At 46.3% G+C, this 27,071-nt stretch overlaps 1 protein-coding gene across 1 annotated transcript in view; it reads right to left on the bottom strand.

Moving 5' to 3' along the window:
• ESS2 (ess-2 splicing factor homolog) overlaps positions 1–27,071 on the bottom strand; it is a 374,781-nt gene that overhangs the window by 175,494 nt on the left and 172,216 nt on the right. Inside the window, exon 4 of the mRNA XM_069619940.1 lies at positions 6,871–7,040. Within this exon, the coding sequence (XP_069476041.1) occupies positions 6,871–7,040 (170 nt within the window). The remainder of the gene's footprint in view (positions 1–6,870; positions 7,041–27,071) is intronic.

Genomic DNA, 27,071 nt, shown 5'->3' on the forward strand with positions numbered 1-27,071 from the left:
TTTTTATTAGATGTGTGTTCATTGCAGCTATGGAGAGGCTGAGCAGCGATTAATACGAGACAACTTAAAACAGGTTCCAACCAAGCTTTTATTTAAAGATAGTCTCAGGATAGTGTTGATAAAATGCTTATAGTGTCTAGGCTAAATTACTAAAAATGCAAAAAAGGGAAAACGTGTTGCGATGGATGCACTCAAAGCTAGTGGATCGAGGTGTTCCAAACCTCGAAAAAGGCGTTTAAATCAAACGTATCTAAACCCATTTTTAATCGGGAGGACTATGCTATACACATGTTCCACCGAGATGACGAACCAAAATGTTCCAGAATTCCTACTCTTAGCAGTCCCATTTGCTCCAGGAGAACCCTAGGAATAGCAACACCAAGTTCAAAGTTACAGCCCTAGAATATCCAGCCCTGTACTACAAAACAAGCTACCAAAATGAATGCCCTTATTCTCCCTTCAGAAGTAATTACAGTACCCAGGGGTTTCTCTGTCATCGGGCTTCTTTACAGGTTTCCTTTACAGCACCTTACTCAAGGTTCCCACAAGGTGACGACTCCTCCACTCTTAAGGTTTGGCTGGTGTCTTTAAACCAGCCTTTTACTCTACCTAACTGTAAGAAGTCTTTGGATGTCATTTTTACCAGGTTTCTTCATTCACCATTCTCAGATTTCTTCTCACCAGGATCCCAGTTTCAACGATCAAGGTCTCAGTGTCAGCCCTTTCAGTTCAGCAGTTCCTGGATACACCTGGCATCCTTTTAACCAGGTAGAAATCTCACACGCCTTAGGATACCCCTGACATCAATTTCCCCATGTATCAAACATATCTTGATTCCCCTGGCATCCTTTTACCAACTTTCACTTTCACAGGCTTTGAAATTCACCTGTCATCATTTTCACCAGGAATCACTTTCTTAAGTATTGGGACCTTCTTGGCATTCTTTTCACCAGGTTTTGCAACTTCTTTCGAGCAGATTCACTCTACGAGCTACAATGCACCTCCCTTAGAACCTTCCCAGCCCTCAGTTGCAAATGTCTCAGCTGCACCAGCTCCAGCAATTTGTCCACCTTCTCTCATGTAGGGGTCTTCCTTTTCGCATAGGGGTGCAGTGGAGGGTTCCTCCACTTCCTCCAAGTCAGCATCCCTTCAAGTCTTCCTTATATCAGGCAGCATTCTCCCTTCCAGACAGAGGGCAGCAGTAGATAAGTCTACCTTCTCCGGTTCCAAGAAAACAAATGACTGTGTGCGCCCTCTTTTATACCCATGAGGCTGTGGGCTTTATTGTTAACCTTCCATTGGCTATTTTTAGCTGTACTCAGTGTCCCTATACAAGATTGGCCCTTGGTTAGGGACCCCAAAAAAATCCCTCCTTTTAAGCAGTTATTAAATGTAATCTGGATTGGATAATAGAGAAAGCAGGATTAACAGGAGCTTAGTTTCCCTGTTTGAAGGTTTGTGAAGTTTCAAAAGGCATGCGCTGCCTGTTTGCATCTCCACAGCATTCTGCAGTCATTGGCTGCCTTCTGGCAAATGCTAATGGGGATTTCTTGGGTCCATGCAGAAAGCGAACAAGTGATTTCATTCTGCTCGGGCAAGTCTGAGCAGGGTGTTTCTCTGACATGTCTCCTCCTTATTTAGTAGTTTGCCCCGTGGTCTATGAGGTCCATATTGCAGGAATGCTGGGACAGCTAGTCCCTTTTACAAGTCTCTAGCCAGGGTCGCACCCCTGGGTTTGGGACCACCCTGATCCTCTAGTCGGATCCCTAGCAGAGGGAATTCAGCTTCTTTCACCGATTGGGTGGGGGGGCACATGGGACAGCGGTCTGACTACCCACGTTCCTGTAGCTCTGTTTTCCCTATACGGAGGAAGCAATGTTCTTTGGACTCGCCGCACAGGAAGTGTTTGCAATGTTGACCCATATACAATAGTTTGCACAAGCTCTTGATACTGTACACTCATTTAGACAAATGTTGCAAAGTCACAAAGCAAAATCAACATATTTACGGTTTTAAAAGGCTAATTGTGCTGTTCACAATTGATTTACAAGGTGGGTTCATTAAAACATTTTGAAGAGCATAAATACAGGCATTATGGAAACTGATTATCTGATTTAATGATGCTCAAATCTAAAAACACCATTTAGTACCACATAATGACTGTTGTGAAGCAATTGGGCCCAATATTTGGACATTTAATATTCTGTGTTCATAATAACTAGCCAACTTCCCTTTCAGCAAGGTGTTACTGTTAATATTCAGTTGTTAATAACTGGCTGATAGTTTTCAGTTCATTATCGGTGAAGTTTATAGTTATTGGACCCCTTAAAGTGCATTTTAAAAAATGTATTAAAACCAGTTGTTCAACCAAATTAACTAGATTAAGGAGGGAGGTTAAGTGCCTTCTTTTTCATTAGATAGTTCGAAGTCTTTTCATAAGTGCTTTCAATGCATTTCAGATTTTACGATTTAGGGGACACTATCCCCTGGCTGGAATGAGTATTGAGACCAGCTAGTCCCTCTCCCAGTGTCGGGCATGCAAAACACAGAGAGAATCTAAGGCCAGATCCTGCAAATGTGCCTAGGAATGTTTGGCCTTATAGGGCAGAAAGATGGCCAAAAAGCAAGATGGCACCAAAGATAGAACTTATACCACAAGGAGCAGTCATTTTGAGTATTTGGTACTAAAAATGGGTTTGTCATAAAAAGGATTGTGCACGTTAGCGTGGTGAGAAAAACGTCAAACACGTTTCACTGCCGGTCATTTGCATATTAAATGTATCAAAAAAGTGTCCCTGTAATACTCCAGTTAATGTAGCTTGTGTTGCAATGTAAAAACAAAACACTGGTTAATAGAAGAACCCCCCCCCCGCCGCACCCATTATCCCCACTGGTGGCTTTAGTGAATGGTCGGTGCCCCAAAACACGCTAGTTGAGCAGATGAGTAAAGCTAAAAAGATCTTACTCATCCCAAAAGTAGCCAGGGATACCAGGTCCTTGGCAGATACCCTGGGGGCTCCACTGAAATCAATGGAGGGAAATTTGCAAAAAGGAGAACTGTACCGGACAACAGTTCTATCTGGACTTGAACTGGCAATCTTTCACCATAAATACAAGTTTGCAACATAAAAGACCATCTTCTTTTCACATCTCTTCAAATGTTAGTCTTGCAACTCCGAATATTGGTGCAAAATTCAAATTACTTTCTTGTCGGCGTTCTCTTCGGACTTGAGCTGGTAATCTTAAACCCCAAAATCTAGTATGCAACATAAAAGACTTTCTTCAATTCTGTTTTCATGTGAACTTGCTCAGTAACAAGGATGTATTTCTTTGATGTTGTTTAAATTTGGGCTGGTGCTTGGGACTACATCTATCATCGTGCAACATGAATGCCTCCTTCAAATATTTCAAATGTATCCCAATATTTCCCATTTTATTAAACATCCCAGTAAACCCAATTCCAGTTTAATTGTAGTGCCAGTTTCCCAATTTCCAGTATGTTCCAGTGTTCTTTATTCTAGTGCGTGTGCCCACAACACCACCTAGTGGCCATCGCTGGACGTTCACCTACAGTTCTGAGTCACAACAGCAAGGCATTGTGGGTATGCAAATTAGCTAAATGCGGACCCTTTTCTCTAGGAAATGGTCTTTGTCTAAGAGGACAGTGCTACTTTATATAGCTTGGGCTGTATAAAGTAGCACTGCCCTCCTAGACAAAGAATTTCCTGGAGAAAAAGGTTTGCATTGGAGCCAATTTTCATACCCACAATGACTTGCTGTTGTGGCTCAGAACTGGAGGTGAACTTCCAGCGATGGCTACTAGGTAGCATTGTGGAATGTGCGACTTGGCTCAAATTGACTTTCCTACTTTCAAATTTCAGGTGAAAGGTTTTTTTTTTTTTCAAACCTTTTTAAACCCACCATAACTTTCTTGGTGTTGTATATATATGTGTACATATATTATGCAAAATGAGCCATTTCAGCCAAGTCTCTCTCACTCAATCACACACATATTATATACACACACACACATATTGCTATGCATCTCCATAAGCACCATAGAAAATATTAGCAGGAAGTCTGTTCAGCTTGCACTGCACAAGCAGACAGGTTTTTACAACAGTAGGTTGTGGGTCCAGTTATTTAGGGCTTATTTTGGATGTTTCAGTGTGGCATATCAAGATTGTTCCAAGTGACACAAAAGAAAAAAGTCATGGTAAAGACAGGAGATATACTAGCCATCTGGAAACTGAACTATAATGAAATTGTGTAACAATTAATTTGTCAGTCACTGCCTGATAATATTTTCTATGGGGCGCACGTGGAAACACACACACACCATTTTCAAAGGGGCTTATGCCTATAAATCCCTAGGCCCCATAGAAGATATTAGCAGTCAGTGAATGTGCCAATATGATATGATCGTTTATTTACATAGCGCCTATACACAATGTGTTTCAAAGCAAGGGTGGGAACAATGGAAAATACATTGACATTCTTACAGGCCATGAACAGTAAGGACGTGAAATTAACTATCGTACTCGGCCTGCCGACATTTCAGATAGTGCAAGAGCTAAGACATAGATAAGGACGGGAGGGGGAGAGTGGGAAGGAAATTAAAACAGACAGGCGACTACAGTACTAGGCCCGACAACATTTCTGGTAGAGCCGGAGAAAAACAAAAGGTGAGGGAGAGGAGTGAAGAAAGAGAGGGGAGGAACAAAACAAGCGACTATCGTACTTGGCCGGGCGACATTTCAGATAGTGCTGGGGGGGGTTGAGGGAGGGAGGAGACAGACGAAGTTGCTATCATACTAGGTCCAGGAACAATTCTGATAGAGTAAGTGCCTGGAAGAAAGTAAGGGGAGGAGGGGAGGAGATAGGAAAAGGGAGAAAGGGAGAGGAAGAGAGAACAGAGAGTTAGCAGTTAAAAAGAGTGGAGAAACAAGAGGGGAGAGTGAATACAATAGCAAAAGTCAGTAGTAACACATGTGTTGCAAGCCAGGCTACCAGATGAAGATGGGAACAGCATGATTCAGGGCCACCATGAGTACAAGATGCAAAGGAAGTTCAGCATGAGAGTTGAGTAAGGTTGGCACACCATGAATCAATGTAGTCCATAAAAGTAAAATCCAGCATTGGCCACAAGACAGTGATGGTGAAACCAGAATGCATCAGGACAGACTCCTGCAGAAGTAGGCTGGAGGGGGGAGGGGGGGACGCAGGGTAGAAGAATCAAGCAAAACAGGCAACACCTGTGTGCGCCGGGCGGGTCACACGGCATATCACGGGTGGACGAGAGGGGGTGGGGATGGCCTGTGGGGACAGAGGGAGTAAGCACATGCTTAATTTAAGATGACATTCACTCAAAATAGATTCTCCCACCAAAAATTAAATACGTCCATGGGGTAAGTTGTTCTGAGCCTGTTTGAAGGAAGAGACTACACATTCTGCACCAGTCTCACAAACAGAGCCAGCTCAAGTCCAATAGTGAAGGCACAGGGTTTGTATTTAAAAAAAAAATATATATATCATTTCTACGTTCCTTGTAATAGGACATTTAGCCACAAGACACCACTGTATAGACTTAGCAACCATATCCCTCAAAGACTTCTAGGCATTGGCCTGCCTTGCACATTTGCAGGACAACTACCCATAAACCTAGCAACAAGCCCCCCACAGCTTTAAGAACCTCTCTTCTGCTCCATGTAGCTATACCTCACAAAAAGATACCCTATACATGTAGTATTTCTGTGTATGAAAATACTCCTCCTTTGCCTTACCCCCACCCAACGCCCTCACCGAGGACATTCCACAAATACTCACCCATACCCAGATATGTAATCACTCAATATTTGCCTCATAAATCCCACTGACCACCCCCACATACACAGTAGTGCAAACACTTGTAACATCACCTTAATGCCACGGCCCGCCAATTGTCTCCCTTATTTTCTAGTCTTGATGGCACCTTTAAGGAGTCAATCACTGACTTGGGAAGCCCACCCAGAACAGCCCCATGTGACTAGAGATACTCGCTAACTGCCTTGTGCATTCATCCCCAATCCAGCAGTAACCATCCATTTACCCAGGAAGACCATAACATTTAAGGCTTCCTTCTCTTCCTCCTTTAGTCTCCTCTGCCCCATCACGAGGATATCCAGCAATGCACCTACATATGAGGCCTTCTCTGCCTTATGCAATATCAATCATCTTGCTCAAGAAAGCCTCGAAAGAATTATTCCCAACGGTAGTCCTTCCCTGTCTAGTGCAACATCCCAAGCACTCCCCACCCCAGAGGAAAGACACGATATACCAAGTGAGGACACCAGCTGGAAAGTCTACTCTTCCTATTCCTTGTCTGACCCAAAACCCCATATGGCATCCCTATACTATATACCCAGTAAGGGCGCCAGTGAGGACCCCAGCTGGAAGGAGTCCCCTTCCTATTATTTATGTAACACAAAACCCCCTATAGAATCCATATACTATCTTCCCGGTATGGGCGCCATCGTTGAAGAGTCCCCCTCCTCTGAATTATGCAGCTCCACTCATGTACAGCCTCCCTATACCATATCACCAAAGAGGCTCCAATCGGTGAGCACCACAACTCTGGCCTTGTGCAGGACCATTTTTCCTCCATCCCCAAATAGGATGGAGTCACCTGCACAGTGTGATTCCAAATGTAAGGCCCCATCACTGCCGCGTGCAGTCCTCTCCCATTCTTAGGCCAACTCCCATATTCCATGCAACATCCTCACCAGTAAGAACTCCCACCACAGGATAGCAGCTATAAGGACCCGTCCTCCTGCGGGACCATGCACCGCTATTTTTACAGTATAGCACGATATATGCAGTAAGATATCCCACCTGCGCTGAATCCTCCTCTGCCTCATAAAGCCAGCTGTGCCTCATTTTCTCCCGCTCTTCAGCCACATCCATTATCTGCTCAAAGGATGCATTGTCCTCACTGGTGTGTCTGGCTAAGAAGTCATCCAGTCCAGGAAGCGGTGCCTTATTCTCATCCTTCTCCACATCTCCTGCAAGGTTAAGACACCACCAGTTACCAAACTTGCCCTCAGCATCAGACTATGCTAAGGAGGAGATAAAGACATGCTCATACCATATTGTGGTACTCAAATGTAGTCCATGCATCAATGTGGAAAAACATGGCTTTCCTGCAGTTATAAAAGTTAATTGCTGAAAGACTTCAAGGTACAGGTTATAGAAGCAAAAATATTAAAGCTCAAGGATTTTTGGGTCAAAACTGATGAGAAAGATGTCTCATCAGAATGGCAAGTGCTTTTCAATGCTCTTTCTCCTGAGTTTTGACGCTTTGAATCCCTGTAGCCCACCGCAAATCTTACATAAAATGGCCCCAAGAGTTTGTCATTCAAACAACTAAGGTGTAGTGTAGGCTATATTTACTCCTTCTCTTGAAGAGGTACCAGAGTTGCGATTACCAAAAGGCCTCACGTATGTGGCAGAAAATGCAAACAAACCACCAAGTTGGCATCGCAATGAATTAATGATTTCACATGTAGATGCAATTTCTCACCAGGAATCCCCCCAACTCCCAGTTATATCCCTCCATTCCTCCTCATGAGCACCCATCCATAAATAGGATGGCTCTAGCCGTCAATATACCATTCATACATTGCATCTCTGCAAAGCACTTCTAATTTTCAAAAAATACCAATGTAAAATATATACACAAAAACAGCAGTATTCACCCCCGTGTTTTCACCAACTATCATTTAAAATGTCCCCTATCAAGCATCTTCTTCCTCGCTATGGTGGACTAATAGAGCACACAATACTTAAGCTTCAAAGGGCTTCAATCTTGTCAGAATGGTGTGAAGAGTCAGTAATGAAAAGGCAGAAACAAATGTGCCATGTTTTTGGTTAAAGACTTTTATTAACATAAAGTGGGTTTGCTACAAAGAAAATACTTGTTTAAAAGCACAGAATGCACTGTAAATTGTAAGAATATACATATATATGTCACATCGACTGAGAGACCAGGTAGCAGGATTGGGGCAACAAGACATCTTGCCAACATGTTCTATTCTACCCTTTCGTAACAACGTAACTTAGGTTTATTTTACGAGGCTATGCACTAACAGCCTTGCCTAATATAATTAAGCCGCAACTGGGTTGGATTATGAAGGTTAGCAGATGTTCTTTGCAACTCCGCATTCAAATATTTACATATCAGGCTATATATGTATCCATGAGCACCGTGTACTTTACTCTGTTCTCAGACATGTTTATGCAATAGACCCAATTCACTCAAGATGTCGGCAAGCCGTGCAGAGGGAACAATCCATCCAGCAGTACAGCTTCCAGGGGTGAATGACAACGAAGAGGGACTAAATGAACTATGTAAATGTGATCTATGTGCAGTGTTAACACCAAATCTGACGAAACCTTGTAGGGTGTAACGCGTTGTTTTCTTTCCTCACATTTCCACTGTGACTCATATATATAATTATTTATTTTTTTACCCTGGTTTTAGAGAAATGCCCCTACCTAAAACCGAAAACTAAGGAACGGTCTGTGTCAGGATGTGCAAATCAAAACTGTCCTGGAGTCCAAACTTTCTAATCTGAACCTTAGACTTCAAACCAGATCATGAGGTGAAAAGGGAAAATGTCTAACCTGGTGACTGCAAAAATAGATCATAAAAGAAAAATAAAACAGCTCCAACATACAAGTTCTCCAAGGTAAAAAAAGCTTGTTTCCAGCAGGTGATTCCCTTTGCCTGGTTTCTTTCCCAATTCAAATACAAAAGAGGTATTCCTGAGTCGAAATAAGATTTTAGTGCCACAGGTATTGCCTTCTCCTGGTCTAAGATTAATTAATCCTTCCAGCACAACAATCCAGCAAGAGCAGCAGGCCTTGATTCCAGAGGTGCATTCCCTTCCCCTAGATTCTTCCTTAACACCAATGTTGTAACAGTTCTTGATGTCTTTCTTGGTTTACAATGACACTATTCGGATTCTTCAACACTATGCCAATTACTCTTTGTCTAACAGCTCTTTGTACCTTTCTTGGCGCACAGCAATGCTTTTTGATACAAAGTTGCTTAGCCTTGTAGTTCCTTCTTTCAAAAGTTCCTTCTTGATTGAACACAGTCCTTTTTTGGGACTTCCTGTAGATTTGCAACTGTTTTGTATACTCTGCTGCCAGGACTTCTTATGCACTTGTGACTGCCTGGTTTACTCCTCTGCCGGGACTTCTCATGCATTTGTAGCTACCTGCTCCCTGGTTTAATTGCCTGCCGAGCTGTCTCAAATTCATAGGTAAACGGTTCCTCTTAATTCCACAATTGCATATATCTTCTTTGGCTCTGAATATCTGGTTGCATCAACATTCGCTCTTGGTTCCCCCAAATCTGTATTCCATACTCTGATATATGGCTGGGGCTCGTATTTGCAATATCCCTTCGTGGTTAGCAAACAACCTCTTTACTGTCCATTTCTGTGGCTTTATAGTGTTCAAATTGGGTTTGGCACAGCCGTCAAAACGCCTCGGGGCTCCCACTTCGATTGGGCTGACTCACCGGCTATGTGTGGCATCTTTGGTCCCATCATGGCAAACATTTCTAAAACGCTTTACACTCTGGACTGCTTCTACATCGTTCCAGAAGCACTAGCATGCTCGTTGAACTTGAGGCTCTTTCGCTCTGTATTACTCCCTTCGTCGTCCTCGTTCCAGTACTTGTGTAATTGGGGGATATGAAGTCCATTGATAGTGACTGATGAAAATTACTTGAAGAATCACTTACATTCTTTCCAAATGATGAGACAGTTCTACATGGATGATAAATAGAATCGGAAAAGACAATCTTTGAGCTATTACCCTTTTGTCCAGGAATGGAAGTTTGGTTAAAAGGGCCTTGGGAAAAGGTTTCCTCATTTTCCCTAAAAGGGGGTATAGATGCTTGATAATATACCATTAGGGTATTCAGTACCAAGGAGTCTTTTCCATGGGTAAATGGGGAATAGCATGTCTCACCCAATGGAGCCGCGACATCTCCCCAGAGGCCGTCTCCCCCTTCTGATCCTCCCTCATATAGCCACCCCCAGGGTCAGTTAGCGGCTGCTGTCTCTTGGTGACATGGGAGGAGGTAACCGCCGGGGTATCCGTGATGACGCCACTGGATTCATCACAATGGGTAAAGAAAAAACGCCTATACATCCTATGGGTTTCTCAACAAAGGAAAAGGGTGTTCTATTGATATGATGATACAATAGGCTCTTTATAACGCTCTTAATACCGAGAGGTTTCTAAGCGCGGACCAAGGGATTGAAGCTGTTGTGCTCCGTTTAATCTTGCTTTCAAGGCGAGTATGTTGCCCCTGAGCTATCCTCCTGAGACGAACATTCCCTGAACAACCAAAACAAAAGTTGTAGGAAAATGGATAAACTATTGTGCACCATGACTTTCATGTGTTAAGGATATCAATCAGGCGAAACACACCTTGGTCTCGGCCTAGTATGCAGCGCACGACCGAAATGCTCATCTTTTTATCTATGTAGCTTCAATATTGAGATGGTAGACCACTCGTATCACACCCCCTTTTCCAATACCCTGAGTCACAATGGACCATGAACCAGACTGGTTGGCAAAATACAATATTTATTTATTTTAAAATTCAAAATAAATCAAACACTTTTTAATATGGGGAAGCAATCGCCAATGGGGTAATAATTACAATGAGAATGTGAGCAATGCACTGGATTTAACCTTCTAGTGGAACATATACACAGCACAGCAGAATAGGAGCACTTTTTTGTCTTAGGAAAGATAGCACCTAGGTTAGGATTTCCCCCTGCAATGTTCCCTCAACCCATAAATAACCAATTCTGGGTGGATAAACAGAGCAGCAGGTAATCAGGAATAAGAAACAGGAAGCGTAATTCAAATATGACCTTCCCTCCCCAAATACGAGAGGAAAAACTGATTTTAAACCCCTTGCAATGTTATGAAATGAAACTCTGAAATTGACAAATAAATAATGAATGTGTGTTAAAAACCATGAAGCAAATATAATTCCTCACTTAAGCAACAATGTAAAGACACTAACAATCGCAAAGAATGGATTACCAAAAGCATACAGTGCTACTTGGTGAAATTATATATGCTACATTCACAGAATAGAAAAGGGTTGCGGCACCTATAATTGATGTACGTAAACATAATTAAAAGTGGAGTCCACTGATCAAATACCTTAATGCCTCCTCAGCAGTGTCATTTTCATTTGTTGCCTCAGTTTGTTATGTTTATTCCTCCTTCTCCTCTTGTGTCTTGTATTGTCCTGTCTGTTTTGTTCTTCTTTTGTGTTTTGTAGTCCTTTCAGGTATATATTTCTCATATATTGCCTCATTAAATTCTGATGTTAAGAGTTTTGCAAGGAACTTTTAGTGCATCTCTACATTTATTTTAACATTGACACACTACATTGTGCCTTTTAATTGTTAACTCGATCAAGAAAGAGATGGCGCTAGCACTAGAAATCAAGGCTAAGGTTGCAGGAATGATTCTGACAGTTGTAACAAGTTATCAGGATAAGGATAAGGATGACTTAGAGAGTGGGATAAGGACAAAGACAAGATATGCTATGGGTTTCTATGCAGTGGCGATTATACTCACAATCCACTTTTTAGTTTTGGGATTTTTGGACCGTCAACGGTTCTGGTCACTACACAGCAGCGTACCTGGCTAACAGCTGGGCAGTTCTGGTCACCGGATGGCACTTCTGGACTGGCAATTTGGGTCACTGGATACTAAAGATCAGCTGTATGGCAGGATGCCATGCAGTTAGTGGCATCAGGATGCTTCCCATAAACACCACAGCTTTTCCCTTTGGTTATTTGGGAATTTTAGTGGGTTTTCAGAATTGAGGCCTTGCTGGAGCAGAATCAGCAATGATTGGGTTTTGCAGTGAGCCCTGAAGTAGGGTCAGCAATGCTTTGGCCTTGTAGTTGGGGTCTGGAATCTAGATGGATGAAACAAGAATGCAGCGCAGGACCTTCAGGAAGAGTGTGTGTGTAGAGTCTTGTCAGGGACTCTTATTTATAATGCCTAGTGACATCATCAAAGTATATGACACGGGCAGGCTTAACTAAACACACCTCTAACAACGGGATTGGACAAGGGTGATAGTCTCCGCCTCGCTCTCAGGTGGTTGGATTTCAGGAAAATTATGTCAGATTTATGATATGAGTTTTATAATGTCCAAAAACCTCCCACAGGTACTAAAAAACCGATTCTGCCACAAACATACATTTAGACAATTGCAATCTCTTAGCAAATTATATACACAGGTTACATCATATTTTGTACAGCTCATTGCAGTCCAATCCTCCAGTCCGTGAGACCTTGTTTCGGCCTTCCACCAGTTTTTTGTGCTTTTCAATGGGATTTATATTACTCAAAATTCTATAACTTTATACATGGGTGTGGATTATCATTAGGGATGTATGTACAAAATTCACATTTGCAACATGGATACTTTTCGGGGAATCCGCAATACTTCGCCATTTCTGTCCCGCAGGTGTCAATGAATTCTACCAAGTATTAAAATAAAGCCCAAAAATGTACTTATACACTGCGAAAATTCTACATTTTTACAAAGTCTTGCTGCAGAGATAAAAGTCTTTAAAGTTTCTTTATGAAATTGTCTTTGGAAACAAATGTAGTCCTTTGTCACTGGATCATTTCTTTTCCTTCCTTCAACTGTAACCAACTGTCATTTCCATTTTCTTCAAAGCAAGATGGGGATTTCTCAGCCTGAATGAATGTGTTATTGACCCTTCACACTTCAAGCTTCCTTGCCCTGGGAGTTCCATTGTCAGTGGGTTGGCCTAGACAAGATTCTTTCCAACCCCGGAATTATCATTCAGGTGTTAGTATCTTCTGAGAGTTTATGGTGTGGCTCCCTTTCTGAGGGAGAAGTTTCAGGGCCCTGCCAACTGGAACAACAGGTTTTTTTGAGAGCTTGCAAATTCAGCCATGTATTTGAAATCTTTATTTTCTTATTTTGGGTCCTGAATTAAACAGACCTGTGGAATAATATAGCCCATGTGTGTGTTATCACCAACAACAAACCCCTTTACATTACTAAATAAGGTAAGCTTTGATTCAACAATTTCCTTTTTAAACAGGCCCTTTTTTTCTCCTTCATTTTGGAAAAGGCCCATCCTTACATGTGTGGTGAAAAAGCTAGCGCTTCTTTCTTTAATTCTGTCTGGCAGCTCCATCAGATTCCCACACTGTCTTTGCAGCCAAAGTCATTTTGAAATTGACCAGGCCCATAGATTTGGACTCTCTGAACTGCTGAGCTTTGGATACATTTGTAGAGAAATAAACGCATGTTCCAGTGCGAGTAAAAAGTGAAGTTCCTGGCTGATTATTTCTCTCAGAGTTGATTTGACAGGGTCGGTCATTGTTACGCTCACCTGGTTCCCACAGGGGCGTCGATCGGACCTGGACAGCTGTGGTCTCCACCAACGTGATGCGTAGTGAAGAGATGACAGTCTGGACTGGCCCGCCTAATCTTGTCTGCTGGACTCGTAGAAGTATTCTCCTGCAAGTGGAGAAAGGGATTTAACCACCCGTGGACATTAGTGATGGCCCCCCCAACTGTTCTCGTTCTCCACACTAATCACCTTCGATATCCCCTCTTGGTAACCTCACCTTATGTTTTTAAATGATGAGCTCTCCATCCTGCATGGCATGCAGGGGCGCGTAGATACCAGTTACTTGACTGGTTTGAAGGTACTGGAGGAGTTCCGGAGGAATATTGACTCTGGTGTCTATAAAGTTCAAAGAGTTCAATATGTCCGATGTTCACTCTTGTTCCATTCCCTCGTTAGGTTGCAGCTGGGTCCAAAAGAATATTGCCTGGAGGCAGCTGATGGCGTTCAGGTAAGAGTCTGTATTACCAAACACTGTCCGGTAAAAGTTGCACAAGTTTAACTTGCTGTTTTCTCTCCCTTTATAGGTGCGGCATAGAAAGATGCGGCGAATTAAAGGATAATACCTTCGGTGGTAAAGCAGGTAAGCCTATGGTGGCAAAGAGATTGTCTTTGTCGGTTTTCTCGGCTCACCTTGTTATTCCTTTTGTTTTCCCCCCAGGTGCTGGGTTTCGATGAAGAAAATGATGGAGGCAGCGCCGAGTTGAAAGATGCGGTGGACTGGTGAGTATAACGCGGCGCTGCAGCTGGCGAAGCGACACGTGCTGAAATAATGTCCTTTCCAGGCTCGGAAATGTGCTGGGTCCGGAATCAGATAAGGAATCAAATAATGTCCGTGATCTAACCTCTTCTCCTTTCTTTTCCTTTTGTCTAGGAGCTCCGGATTCGAGGCAGGCGTGGCAGAAGACTCGATGCCAACTTGCAGACAAAGTGAGCGTTACACTGCTGGATGCAGAATAACACGAAGCATGAGCTGCTGTTTGGGCGTGGTTTAAATAGCCTGCAAAGTAGTCCCAGGTAAGAAGTTCCCCAGAACCACACCCGAGTAAAAAATATTCCCTGTAATAAAATAGTCCCATCCAGGCCTCACGTTGGCTTGGACTCATTTGCAGCATGGTCTGCAAAAGGTAAGTAAATTCGATGAGCCTGGCGCCTAAGGCGCCAGGACTGAATCCAAATAGCCCCCAGACGGGGCTGTTGGGGTTCTAATGAGTATCTGGATGCCTGCTCCCGGGGCTGATGGACTCGATTTGGATGCCCAGGGGTAGGCATCATGACAGCACTGCCCCCCCAAGGCCCCTCCTAAAGTTGTTCTTCCCCTTGGCCCTGGCTTGTCTGGAAGTCCCGATGGAATGTTTTCACCAATCGAGGAGCATGAACGTGGTCACTAGGTTCCCATGACCTTTCTTGTGGTCCGTAACCCTTCCAGTCGATTAAATAAAAAAGTCTTGATTTAACCATTTTAGAGTCCAGGATGTTTTTTACCTCGAATTCAGATTCTCCATCTATTTGGATGGGGTCAGGTGGTTTGGTTAATCTTGTCCCGGTTTGAACTGGTTTTAGAAGTGAAACATGAAAGACAGGATGAATCCGCATATTAGAGGGTAATTCTAATTTGACGGCCACCGGGTTGATAATGTCCTTAATGGTGTAAGGTCCCAAATATCTAGGATTAAAAGTCTGAGTTCCTGTCAGAGGTATATGTCTTGTAGCCAGCCAAACTTGGGTCTCCGATTCGATATGGTGGGGTCTCACTTCTGTTGACCAGCATTTTTCTTGTATTTCTCTTTTGCTTGTTTCAAATGTTTTGTTGCCTCTTTAAAAGCTTGTGTAATAGTAGAATGCAGATGAGTTGTTGCCGGCATTTATAAATGCTGGGGCGAATCGAGTTCTGAGGTTCGAGGATGATGTCTATATATGGTATAAAAGGGGCTTTGTCCGGTTCCTGAATGTACAGAGTTATTGTATGCATATTCAGAAATCCATAAAATGTCCTTCCAATTACTTTCGGTTTGGTGGAGCATACAACGTAGGTATTGTTCAAGAGTCTGGTTGGTTCTCTCCGTCTGACCATCGGTTTGGGGATGGTGACTGGTTGACAACCTTACGTCGATTTGTGCCAATTGACAACACTTCTGCCAAAATTGCGAAATGAACTGAATACCTTGGTCAGAGATCAATACGGAAGGAAATCCATGTATACGAACAATATTTTGAGAAATTCCTTGGCCAAGATTGAAGCAGAAGGTAATCCTTTTAAAGGAATAAAGTGGGCCATCTTGGAAAAAAGATCCACAATAACTAGAATGGTGTTGAATCCATTACATGGCGGTAGATCTGTAATAAAGTCTAAAGACGAAGTGTGCCATGGTGTGGGTGGAATATCTAAAGCTTGAAAAAGACCAGCTGGTTTCTTCTTTTGACTTTTGTTCTGGGCGCAGATGCCACAAGACAGTACAAATGACTTTACATCTTTTCGCCAGGTGGGCCACCACAATTGTCTTTTAATTTTGCCTTCAGTTTTTGCAATACCTGGGTGCCCTTCCATCAGAGCGTCATGGTAATTGGAGATGACTTGTTCTTGTAGTTCCTTGTGTGGTAGAAATAGACGCCCTTGATAGTAAGGTAGATCATTGACAACTGAATAATCTGGGCCCTTTTTAACCCAGTCCTGCAGGGCTGCTGAATCAAAAGGTTGTTGGATCTTTAAATTAATATCTTCCAAGGTCTGTAGAGTAGTTATCCCAAGAATTCTTTGTTCGGGAATTATAGGCACCGGTTTCGGGTTCGAATATGCTTCTCCCATCCCAATTCGGGATAAAGCGTCTGCCTTACCGTTCTTAAAACCTGGTCGATAAGTGATCACGAAATCGAATTCGGCAAGGAATAAGGCCCATCGAAGTTGATGCGATGATTGGGCCTTGGCTGTTTTTAAATACTGCAAGTTCCTTTGATCGGTGATTACAGTAATGGTATGACTGGCACCAAGAAGATAATGCCGCCAAGCCTTGAAGGCGGATTTGATGGCTAACAACTATATCAGTAACCGCATAGTTTAATTTGGGGGCCGAGAATTTTCTGGACCAAAATGCTACTGGATGAAGTTGGCCGGTTTCCGGATCCTTCTGGGACAGGACAGCCCCCATGGCTAAAAACTGGATGCATCGGTTTCAACTATGTATGGGAGCTCAGGGTGTGGATGCTTTAAGACCGGTGCCGACGTGAATTTCAATTTCAGTTCTTGGAAGGCTTTTTCAGCCTCTTCGGTCCACAAGAAGCGTTTGTGTTTTTGCAAAAGTGCTGTGATGGGGTGTACAACATATGAGAAGTCAGGAATAAATCTGCGGTAGAAATTAGCAAATCCAAGCATGCTTTGCACCTCTTTAACTGAACTGGGTGATGGCCACTTGAGAATTGCGTCCACCTTTCAAGAGTCCATTCGGACTCCTTTTGGAGTCAGGATAAATCCAAGGAATTCAACTTCTGTAGAATGAAAAACAAATTTTTCCAATTTTGCATATAACTTGTGCTGGCGTAGTTTCTCAAGGACTGCACGAACATGCTTAACATGGTCTGATTCTGAGGAGGAGTACACTAGAATATCGTCAATGTATACGACAACACAGACGTCAATGAGTTCACGAAGGACATTGTTCATAAAATACTGGAAGGCTGCTGGTGCATTGCACAACCCGAAGGGCATCACCTGATATTCGAATAATCTGTACTTGGTGCGAAAAGCGGTCTTCCATTCATCGCCCTTCTTTACACATACCAGATGATATGCCCCTCGGAGATCTAATTTAGTGTAGATGCAAGCATCCTTTACTTGGTCTAGTAGTTCGGGGATCAGAGGCAATGGATATCGGTTCTTCACCGTGATCTGGTTTAATGCGCAGTAGTCTATGCACGTTCTGAGGTCACCTTCCTTTTTGGGCACGAAGAATAAAGCTGAAGATGCGGGGGACTTAGATGCGCATCTGAAGCCATTAGCAAGGTATTGGTCCAAGTATTGTCGTAGGTGACGGTTTTCGGGTTCCGTCAGGGCGTAGATCCTACTGGATGGAGGTTGTGCACCGGGTATGAGGTCGATTTGACAATCGTATGATCTATGAGGTGGTAAGGTGTTTGCCTGTTCTTTTTGGAAAACATCCTGGAATTCTTGATATTCCTGAGGTAACTGCATGACTGGATTAGCGACTGTGGCCAGGCTTTTGTTCAAGGTTTTTTCCGGGTAACAGGTGTGTGCACACTCCGGGAAGGTTACTCTCTTCTCTCGCCAATCAATACAAGGATTATGTGTTTCCAACCAAGGTATCCCCAGTATTATTTGGAACTGCGGGGCTTTGATTAAGTCAAACACAATAGTCTCTCGATGCCCATCTTGTCATCTCTGTTGTGGAATGAGTTACAGGCCCAGAGGCAATTTCAGTTCCATCGACTGTGGTGATAACATCCGAAGTGGTCTTTTTGCAGAGAGGTAGATTCATCCTAGAAGCCAATTCGTGGTCCACATAGTTTCCTGCGGCCCCGCTATCAATGTATGCCCTAACTGCTTGCATACGTGATGGCTGCCTTGGATCAATAAGGACCATTGGTATGATTAGGTGCAAGGTCTGAGTGTCCTTCTTTAAGCTCGGCAAGCGGACCTCTACGCTTGTCGGGCGTGGTCGTTTCCCGAATCAGGCTCTGTTTGATTTCTATCAGCAACTCCGACTACTTTCTTGGATGGTTTCATAGGGCAATCCCGTAGAAAATGTCCTGAGGCCCCACAGTACAGACACAAATGCATCTGTTGTCTCCTTTCTCTTTCTTTTTGAGTTAAGGGTCCCTTAACCCCCCCGATCTGCATTGGTTCTGATGCATCTGTTCCTTTGGGAGTAACATTGGGTTTAACCAATACCCGATTCTCAAACTTAGCTCGATCAGCTTTTCTATTCTGAAGTCGGTGGTCTAGCTGGACCACTAAGTCTATATATTCTGCGCAATCCTGAGGTGGGTTCACAATTTGGGCCAAAACATCTTTGAGTTCACCCCGAAGTCCACAATGAAATAATGTAATTCGCTTTACCTCTGGCCATCCGGTTTCCACCACCAACCTATTGAAGGTTGCGATATAAGTTAGCAGGTCCTGGTTTCCTTGTCGTAGGGATAGAAGTTCGTTATCCAGGGCCTGTCCCTGTGAATGTCTGGCGAATAGTCTTTCCACGCTCAATTGAAAACCCTGAAAATCCTGAAGAAGAGGGTCATCGTGGTTGACTAATGGAATTGACCAATCCGCTGCGCTGCCACTAAGGTATGACAGTACAAAGGCTACTTTGGATTGGTCGTTTGGAAAAGCTCCTGGTCTGCATAAAAAGTGCAAGCAGCATTGGTTCATGAACACGGCAAACCTTTTCGGGTCCCCGACAAAGCGTTCGGGTGGAGCTAAAGGAATGCTCCCTGGTAGAACCACTTGCACAGGGCTGCTCGATGAAACGGGGGTTGAATTCCCCCCAAGTCCAGGTAGTGGTGTTTGCTCCTTTGACGCAATCGGTTCTCTCCTGAGGGCATTAGTTTCTTGGTGCGCGGAGTGCACTTCTGCCCTAAGTTCTCCTAACAATTGGGCTAGTTGGTCGGTTTCTGAGGTCCCCATTACGCCCAGGTGGGGATTTGTAGATAGGCTTCGTGTTCTGTTACGCTCACCTGGTTCCCACAGGGCGTCGATCGGACCCGGACAGCTGCGGTCTCCACCAACGTGATGCATAGTGAAGAGATGACAGTCTGGACTGGCCCGCCTAATCTTGTCTGCTGGACTCGTAGAAGTATTCTCTGGCAAGTGGAGAAAGGGGGGATTTAGCCACCCGTGGACTTTAGTGATGCCCCCCCCCAACTGTTTTCGTTCTCCCCACTAATCACCTCCAATATCCCCTCTTGGTAACCTCACCTTATGTTTTTAAATGATGAGCTCTCCATCCTGCAAGGCATGCAGGGGCACGTAGATACCAGTTACTTCACTGGTTTGAAGGTACTGGAGGAGTTCCGGAGGAATATTGACTCTGGTGTCTATAAAGTTCAAAGAGTTCAATATGTCCGATGTTCACATGAGCTGCTGTTCGGTTGTGGTTTAAATAGCCTGCAAAGTAGTCCCAGGTAAGAAGTTCCCCAGAACCACACCCGAGTAAAAAATAGTCCCTGTAATAAAATAGTCCCATCCAGGCCTCACTTTGGCTTGGACTCATTTGCAGCATGGTCTGCATAAGGTAAGTAAAGTCTATGACGCCAGGACTGATTTCTATGATGAGCCTGGCGCCTCAGGCGGGGCTGTTGGGGTTTTAATGAGTATCTGGATGCCTGCTCCCGGGGCTGATGGACTCGATCCGGATGCCCGGACGTAGGCATCATGACAGCCATTCAGGAATGATGCCTGGTTTTGCTGAGGCACAATGAAATATGCTGCAGAAGTACAGAAAGTACTGTTTACTGTTGGGAGACTGCTCATTTTGCTGTCCCGTTTGGGATCCCAGGAAATAACATTACGGACTGTGACAAAGCTGTGCAAGGAGAAGCATATTCACTGCTGCACCAGTGGATTACTGGCCTTTTAAAAGTAAATAGCCTTGCACACGTTTGGACACAGTGGGAGGCGGGGACTTTCAATCTTGTTGGGGTGGGATGTTTTGTGAATGCTGTTTAAAGGGAGTACAGGTGTTTTTTCAATAACGCAACCGACCCCTCCTGTATTTTTATGTCCTCTGTTTAGTCTACCTATTGGATTAGACTCCGCCCACTAATTTTACCCAGCGGCCAGGGCACCGTACGTGCGCACTGCGGTGGTACGGAAAGAACAAGTTACTCTCTTACCTGGTAACGTTCTTTCGATGGGATGGTCCGATGACCTATTCCATATCTATGACAGTAATCACCATAGCTGTGCTGCTTCGGAAAAGTTTTGGCGTCTGCGTCCTGTGTCGATGACGTCGATGCACCGTCCTCGAGGACCTCCTCCGACGGCCGACGTCACCCGATGTGATAAGTAGGACGCACGACGCCCGTAGCCTCAGTTGTAGTTTTTTCCCAGAACGTGTGCCACCAGTCTTCTGCCAGTCTGACATACAAAGCCTTGCGCAAACGTAAGCTGCAATCGCATAAGAAATTCTGTAGCGGGGAAGGTAGGGAGGGAGCGATATGGAATATGTCGTCAGACCATCCCATCGAAAGAACGTTACTAGGTAAGAGAGTAACTTGTTCTTCGAGGGGATTGGGTCCTCCGACGTATTCCATATCTATGACGGACTCCCAAAGCAGTACCAATGCAAGGAGGTGGGAAAAGAATTTCGAAAACAGAAATTTAGCATGCCCAATGAAATTGCAGAGTAAAGGACCGCCTTGCCAAAGGCCAGATCCTGCCCCCGGATGGAATCGAGGGAATAGTGACGTACAAAAGTATGTCACGAAGCCCAGGTGGCTGCATCACAGATGTTGCGAATAGGAACACCCCTCTGCAGGGCAGTAGAGGCAGCCATATCCCTGGTAGAATGGGCCCGAAAGCCGACCGGGGGGTCCTTACCCGCCAAGCGGTAACACTCAGAAATAGCCAAAATAATCCAGCGAGACAAAGTCTGTTTCGTCACAGCCTGTCCCAAACGCTTTCCAGCGTAACCAATAAAGAGCTGATCGTCCACTCTGACCCGGGACATGCGTGAAATATAAAAGCTTAACGTTCTCCTAGGATCAAGACTATGGAGCCTCTCCTCTTCCTTACCAGGATTTGGAGGAGGATAAAATGCCGGAAGAACAACCTTCTGGCCTAAATGAAATTCCGACACCACTTTCGGAAGAAAAGAAAGACGAACTCTAAGGACAACCCTGTCCTTATGAAACACAGTGAAAGGTGGTTTAACTGAAAGTGCCTGTAACTCACTCACTCTACGAGCGGAAGTGACCGCAACTAAAAATACAGTTTTCAGAGTTAACAGTCTCAAAGGGCATGAATGCAAAGGCTCAAACGGAGCACCCATCAGAAACTTGAGAACAAGGTTCAAATCCCAACCGGGCACCTGGAAAGGTGACGGAGGGAACACATTAGTGAGCCCTTTCAGAAACTGAGAAATTAAAGGAATTTTAAAATAGGAACACTTCAGACGAGCGCTTCAATATGGACAGCGCCGCCAGGTAACCTTTAATGGTACCCACTTGAAGGCCCCTGTGGGCCAATGAAAGCAAAAAAGACAGAACCATGGGAATTTCACATGCAAAAGGATCCACATTCTTAACCCTGCACCAGTCGCAGAACTTACTCCAACGGCAACGGTACAGGGACTTTGTTGCGGGCCTTCTGGCCGAAAGCAACACCTCCATCACGTCTTCAGGGAGGTCCCAATCCTTATACCTCAGCCTTTCAGAAACCAAGCGTGAAGGTTGAGGGACCTGACCTCTGGATGGAGAACCTGACCCCCCTCCCATGAGAGCAGATCGTCTCGGTAGGGAAGACGACGTGGAGGACAGATGGACAAGTCGAGAAAGTCCGGGTACCACGTTCCGCGTGCCCACGCCGGAGCAATGAGGATCATCCGGGAACCGAACCTCCGTAACCGCCGCAGTACTTGCGGGATGACGGGGACTTTAGGAAACGCGTACAGCAGTGGGAATGATCACTCCACCACGAACGCGTCTCCTAAGGCTCTGTTTGGAGGAAATTCCCGCGAGCAGAACCTCTCGCAATTCCGGTTGACACTGGAGGCAAAGAGATCCCCTTGAGGGGTCCCCCAAAGGGCGAAGATCTCCAGGAGAATCTCCTGAGCCAACTCCCACTCGTGAGAGATCGCGCTCTGCCTGTTCAGAGCGTCCGCCGTTTCATTTTTGTCTCCTGCCAGATGAACTGCCGAGATCAAAACTTCCTGCTGGATTGCCCAGAACCAGAGCTGCATCGCCTCCCTGCACAGAGTAAGTGACCCTGCCCACCCCTTTTTGTTGCGGTAGTGCATGGCCACCGTGTTGTCCGTCAGGATCAGGACATTCTTTCCTCGCACAGTCGGCAGAAAAGCCTTCAGGGCTAGCCTGACGGCCCTCAGCTCCAACAGATTGATATGGAGTCTGGACTCCGACGGAGACCACGACCGCTGACTGTCAACTCGTTGGCATGAGCTCCCCATCCCGTGAGGGATGCGTCCGTCACGATCGTCACCTCCGGCCAGGGCAGCCAAAATGGAGCCCCCCTCATCAGATTGCCTTCGTCGGCCACCACAGAAGGTCCTGGGCGACCGAAGACAGCACCTGAACAGGGTCCGACATCCTGCAGGAGGACTGAGACCACTGGAGCTTGAGTGCCCATTGCAAAGATCTCATCCGCAACCTGGCAAGAATGCAGGATGCCATGAGGCCGAGCAGTCTCAAGAACTCGAACGCTGGGAGAGTCTAGGCAAGTTGAAACTTGTGCACCATCTGCTGAATGTGATGAGCCCTCACCTGGGGAGGAAAACACTGCCCCAGGGACGTGTCGAGCACTGCTCCGATGTACTGGAGCCTCCGAGTTGGTGTCAAATGGGACTTCTTTAAGTTGAGGGAGAAGCCCAGCTTGTGGAGGGAGTGGCAGGTGACTGACAGATGATCCAGGACTTGCTCGGGAGAGCGTGCCCTGATCAACCAATCGTCCAGGTAGGGGTAGACGTGAATCCCCCCTTTCCTGAGGTGCGCTGCCACCCCTACCATGAGCTTGGTGAAGACCCTTGGGGCAGAGATCAAGCCGAACGGCAGGACCCGAAACTGAAAGTGCGAGTCGCCAACCGCAAACCTCAGGTACCTCTTGTGCTTTGGATGGATAGGCACATGAAAATAAGCGTCCTTGAGGTCGAGAGTCACCAACCAGTCCTGAAGTTGAAGGGCCTGGAGGACTTGAGAAAGAGTAACCATCTTGAACTTGTCCTTCCTGAGGAGTTTGTTCAAACTACGCAAGTCCATGATGGGTCTCAATCCCCCGTCGTTCTTGGAAATCAAAAAATAAGGGGAATACCATCCCTTGTTCCTCTCCGCTACAGGCACCAGTTCTATGGTGCCTTTCTCCAGCAGGGATTGAATTTCCTGCGCAAGGAGCGGATCCGGACTCTTCAAAGAGAGATTCCCCTGTGGATTGTCTTGAGGCCTCTGCCGGAAAGGAAGACAGTAGCCGCGGGTTATGATCTCCAGAACCCACACATCTGAAGTAATGGGGGGCCATTCTGCAAGATGCTGCGCCAGCCTTCCCCCAACCGGCGAACCATGGGACATGGCCTCATGACTGAGCTGAAGCGGCTGCGGCGGTGCCTGAGGGCAAAGAGGCAACAGCCCGAGCGGCCTTGGCACCTCGAGTACCTTGTTTTCCACCGCTGGCACTCCTACGGTGGCCCCTTTGACTGGCAGCTCCTCTCGCTTTACCAAAGGAGGAGTAATAACGAAAGCAACCTCCCCTCCACTGCTGTCCCCTAGGACAAAAAGGCGGAGGTTGTCGAACTGCAGCGCCCAACGACTTCGCTGCAGCTTTGGAGGTCTGCAACCTCTCAAGGCTCTCGTCAGCCTTGCTGCCAAAAAGATGTTCCCTGTCAAAAGGCATGTTGAGGAGCCGGGCCTGCACATCAGGAGCAAACCCCGACTTCCACAACCACGCAAACCTGCGTATCACGGTGCTCGCCATGGACCGGCTGACGCAATCTGCCATGTCCAAACCCGACTGAATGGCCTCACACATAGCATCTTGCCATCCTGAACCATGGCAAGAAAGCCATCCCGTTCATCCCCTTCGGGAATATGTTCAGCCACCAAGGAAACACAGTTCCACAGAGTGTGCGTGAAACGAGACAAGGCACAAATGGAGTTGGCCGCCTGAAGCGCCATACCCCCTGCAGAAAACACTTTCTTCACCCAGCCGTCAAAACGCTTGTCGCCCTCTATCAGGAGGGATAGTAGGGTACGACGCCTGCTTTGCCGGGCCGTAGCCGCCTGCACCACCAAACTCTCCGGAGTAGGGTGCTTGAACAAGTAGCAGGGGTCACTACTGGCTGGGCGGTATTTTCACGGCAAAGACTTGCTCACTGCCGGGAGTCTCTCCGGAGAAGTCCAAGCCGCTGCCACCCTTCTTTGCAGAGCCATATGGAATGGCAGTACCGGGTCAGTTGGTGGACCAATGTCGAGGATATCCTTAAGTGCATCCTGAACAAACTCCCCTGGGTACTCGGAGACCCGTGACGTAAGTCGCCGGTATGAAGAATCGGCATGAGTGCCAGGCTCAGGCCTACAAAACTCCACCTCCGGACGAGCATGTAGGGACTGCCTCAGGTCCTCAAACTGGCTATAGCCCGAGAGAATCTCGTCAGGCACCGTGTCAGGCACCATGTCGTCATCAGAGCCCTCATCCACCTCTGAAATGAATTCCAAATGGCGGTAAGAAGACACAGAACTGGAACCAAAGCCATGCTTGACCTTGGCCAGAGCCTTCCTAGGTGGTTCCCCCGAGCCACGCGGTACCCCCGTCGACACAGCCCCGAAAAGAGTCGAGTGAATCGGCGCCGACGACAGAGCGGCATCGACAGCATCGACGGCGTTGACACATGCCTCGAAGGCGGAGGCCCAAGCGTGTCCCTCGACATCCTGGGCGCCGAACGGCGTCAACGACTTCCTCGGAGGCGGAGCCTCAAGAGAGTCCATCGATGACCTCGGCGCCACAGGCATCAACGTCTTCCTCGAAGATTTCACAGGTTCACGCGGTCTGGAGCGCGTCGAGGACCGGGACCTGGACTGGGCATGCCGAGAACGATTCCCCTTGTCTGAGTGGGACCTTTCCCGCGAATCGCGACGACCACTCGAGCCCGAAGGCGTGCGAGCGGCGTCTCTCGGCTGATCACGACCGACCCCACTCCGAGGTGCGGACGGACCAGTGCCCTGCGATTCGAGAATCGCCAACATTTTCTTCCCGAAGTAAGCCCATTCCTCCGGCGTCGCATGCTTGGTGGGGTAAGCGATGAGGACGGGGAAGGCAACCGATGACGGCGCTTCTGGGAGTGCCTCAAAGAGGCAGGAGTGGCAAGACCGACTCCGGGAGCGAGACCCACTGGACTTCCGACGACGAAGCGGAGAGTCGCCCCTCGAGTCGTCCGTCGAAAGCCCTGCAGACCTCGACTTCCGGGGCTTGCACACCTTACCTACCGATAACTTCTTCTTGCGCTCCCGCAAGGCTTTCGACATGAGCGACTGGCAGTCGACACAGTCATCCGTGTCATGGGCCTCCCGGAGGCACCAGAGGCAGGCGTTGTGCGAGTCCGTGACCGACATCTTGGACCCACAGTCCCTGCACTTCTTAAAGCCCGGACGGGGTGTGGAAGACGAGGTAGACATCTTCACAAAGAAATCGTACACAAACAGGTTCGAAGAACCGAGATGAACAACAGAAACTCCAAAGAGTCGAGGCGTACCGAGATTCACGAAGCGAACACGTTTGCAGAAAAAACAGAACTGAGGCTACGGGTGTCGTGCATCCTACTTATCACATCGGGTGACGTCGGCCGTCGGAGGAGGTTCTCAAGGACGGCGCATCGACGTCATCGACGCAGGATGCAGACGGCGAAAATTTTCCGAAGCAGCGAAGTACTGTTTACTGTGCGCAGCGCATGGTGCGAGGTAGCAAGGTAGTAGTAAGTGTATGTACATTGGTGGAAAGTGCTTGTGATCCCAGCGTTGAGGTGAAGGAGGGCAGAAAGCCTCCCCCAACCCCAACTACTAGGAGGAAAGCTTGCTGGTGACGAGCCTTTAAATTTGAGAACTCTATTACCTCGGAGTAAAAAAACAAAACAAGAGATCACGATCCTCCGGTCTCAGAAAACATGACTACTTGTAAAAAGTCCTGTACCTAAGAAGAAAGACCTGTTACTAATTAAGAATAGGTCCATCTCCCTTGCTTTCCCTACCCCTTGACGCGGTCTGGCTGGCAATGGAACTTTGGGGAATGCCGATATTCGGATATTTTGCAATGGTTCCTTATCAGCCTTTCGAGCTAAAACAGTAACGTTAGGTGCTGAGACAATGTAAATGTCATGATCTCTGCTTCCAAAAGGTCAGGGTTTTCCCAACTCCCTTGGAAGCAGATCCATAACCCAGGTTCCGAGTGCCAACCAGTCCCAAATGGGACCTTTTGGACCCAGTCCTGGCGCCAGTGGCACCAGGCTCATAAATATGCCCAGTCCCAGCGCTGCAAGCGCCGGGCTCATAATGCTTGGGTGGACTTACCTGCAGCAGACCATGCTGCTTACTTGCCTGCCAGTTGAGCCTCCGATCCTCTTCTGTTTGGAACTACTTTTCCTGTTGGGTGGGGCTGGAGCCACTCCCTAGATTCAGAACACTGGAACTCTTCTGGAAGGCAGGAACTCTTTTTTTACCAGGAACTCTTTTCTTACTTAGGCGTGGCTGTGGAAGGAGACACCTAAGCACTACAGGAGGCTATTTAAACCACACCCGGTGGATGAATCTTGCTTTGCGTTATTCTGCACCCTCTGCAGCAGAACGCTCATCTTGTCTTCTGCATCCGGTCCTGGGCCTAAGGAAAAAGGCTTACCATCCTGAATCCAGTCTTCAGCAACACCT

The sequence above is a fragment of the Ambystoma mexicanum genome, chromosome 10 (genome assembly GCF_040938575.1).
Source record: "Ambystoma mexicanum isolate Mex_15411 chromosome 10, UKY_AmexF1_1, whole genome shotgun sequence".
In the NCBI taxonomy this organism is placed as follows: Eukaryota; Metazoa; Chordata; class Amphibia; order Caudata; family Ambystomatidae; genus Ambystoma; species Ambystoma mexicanum.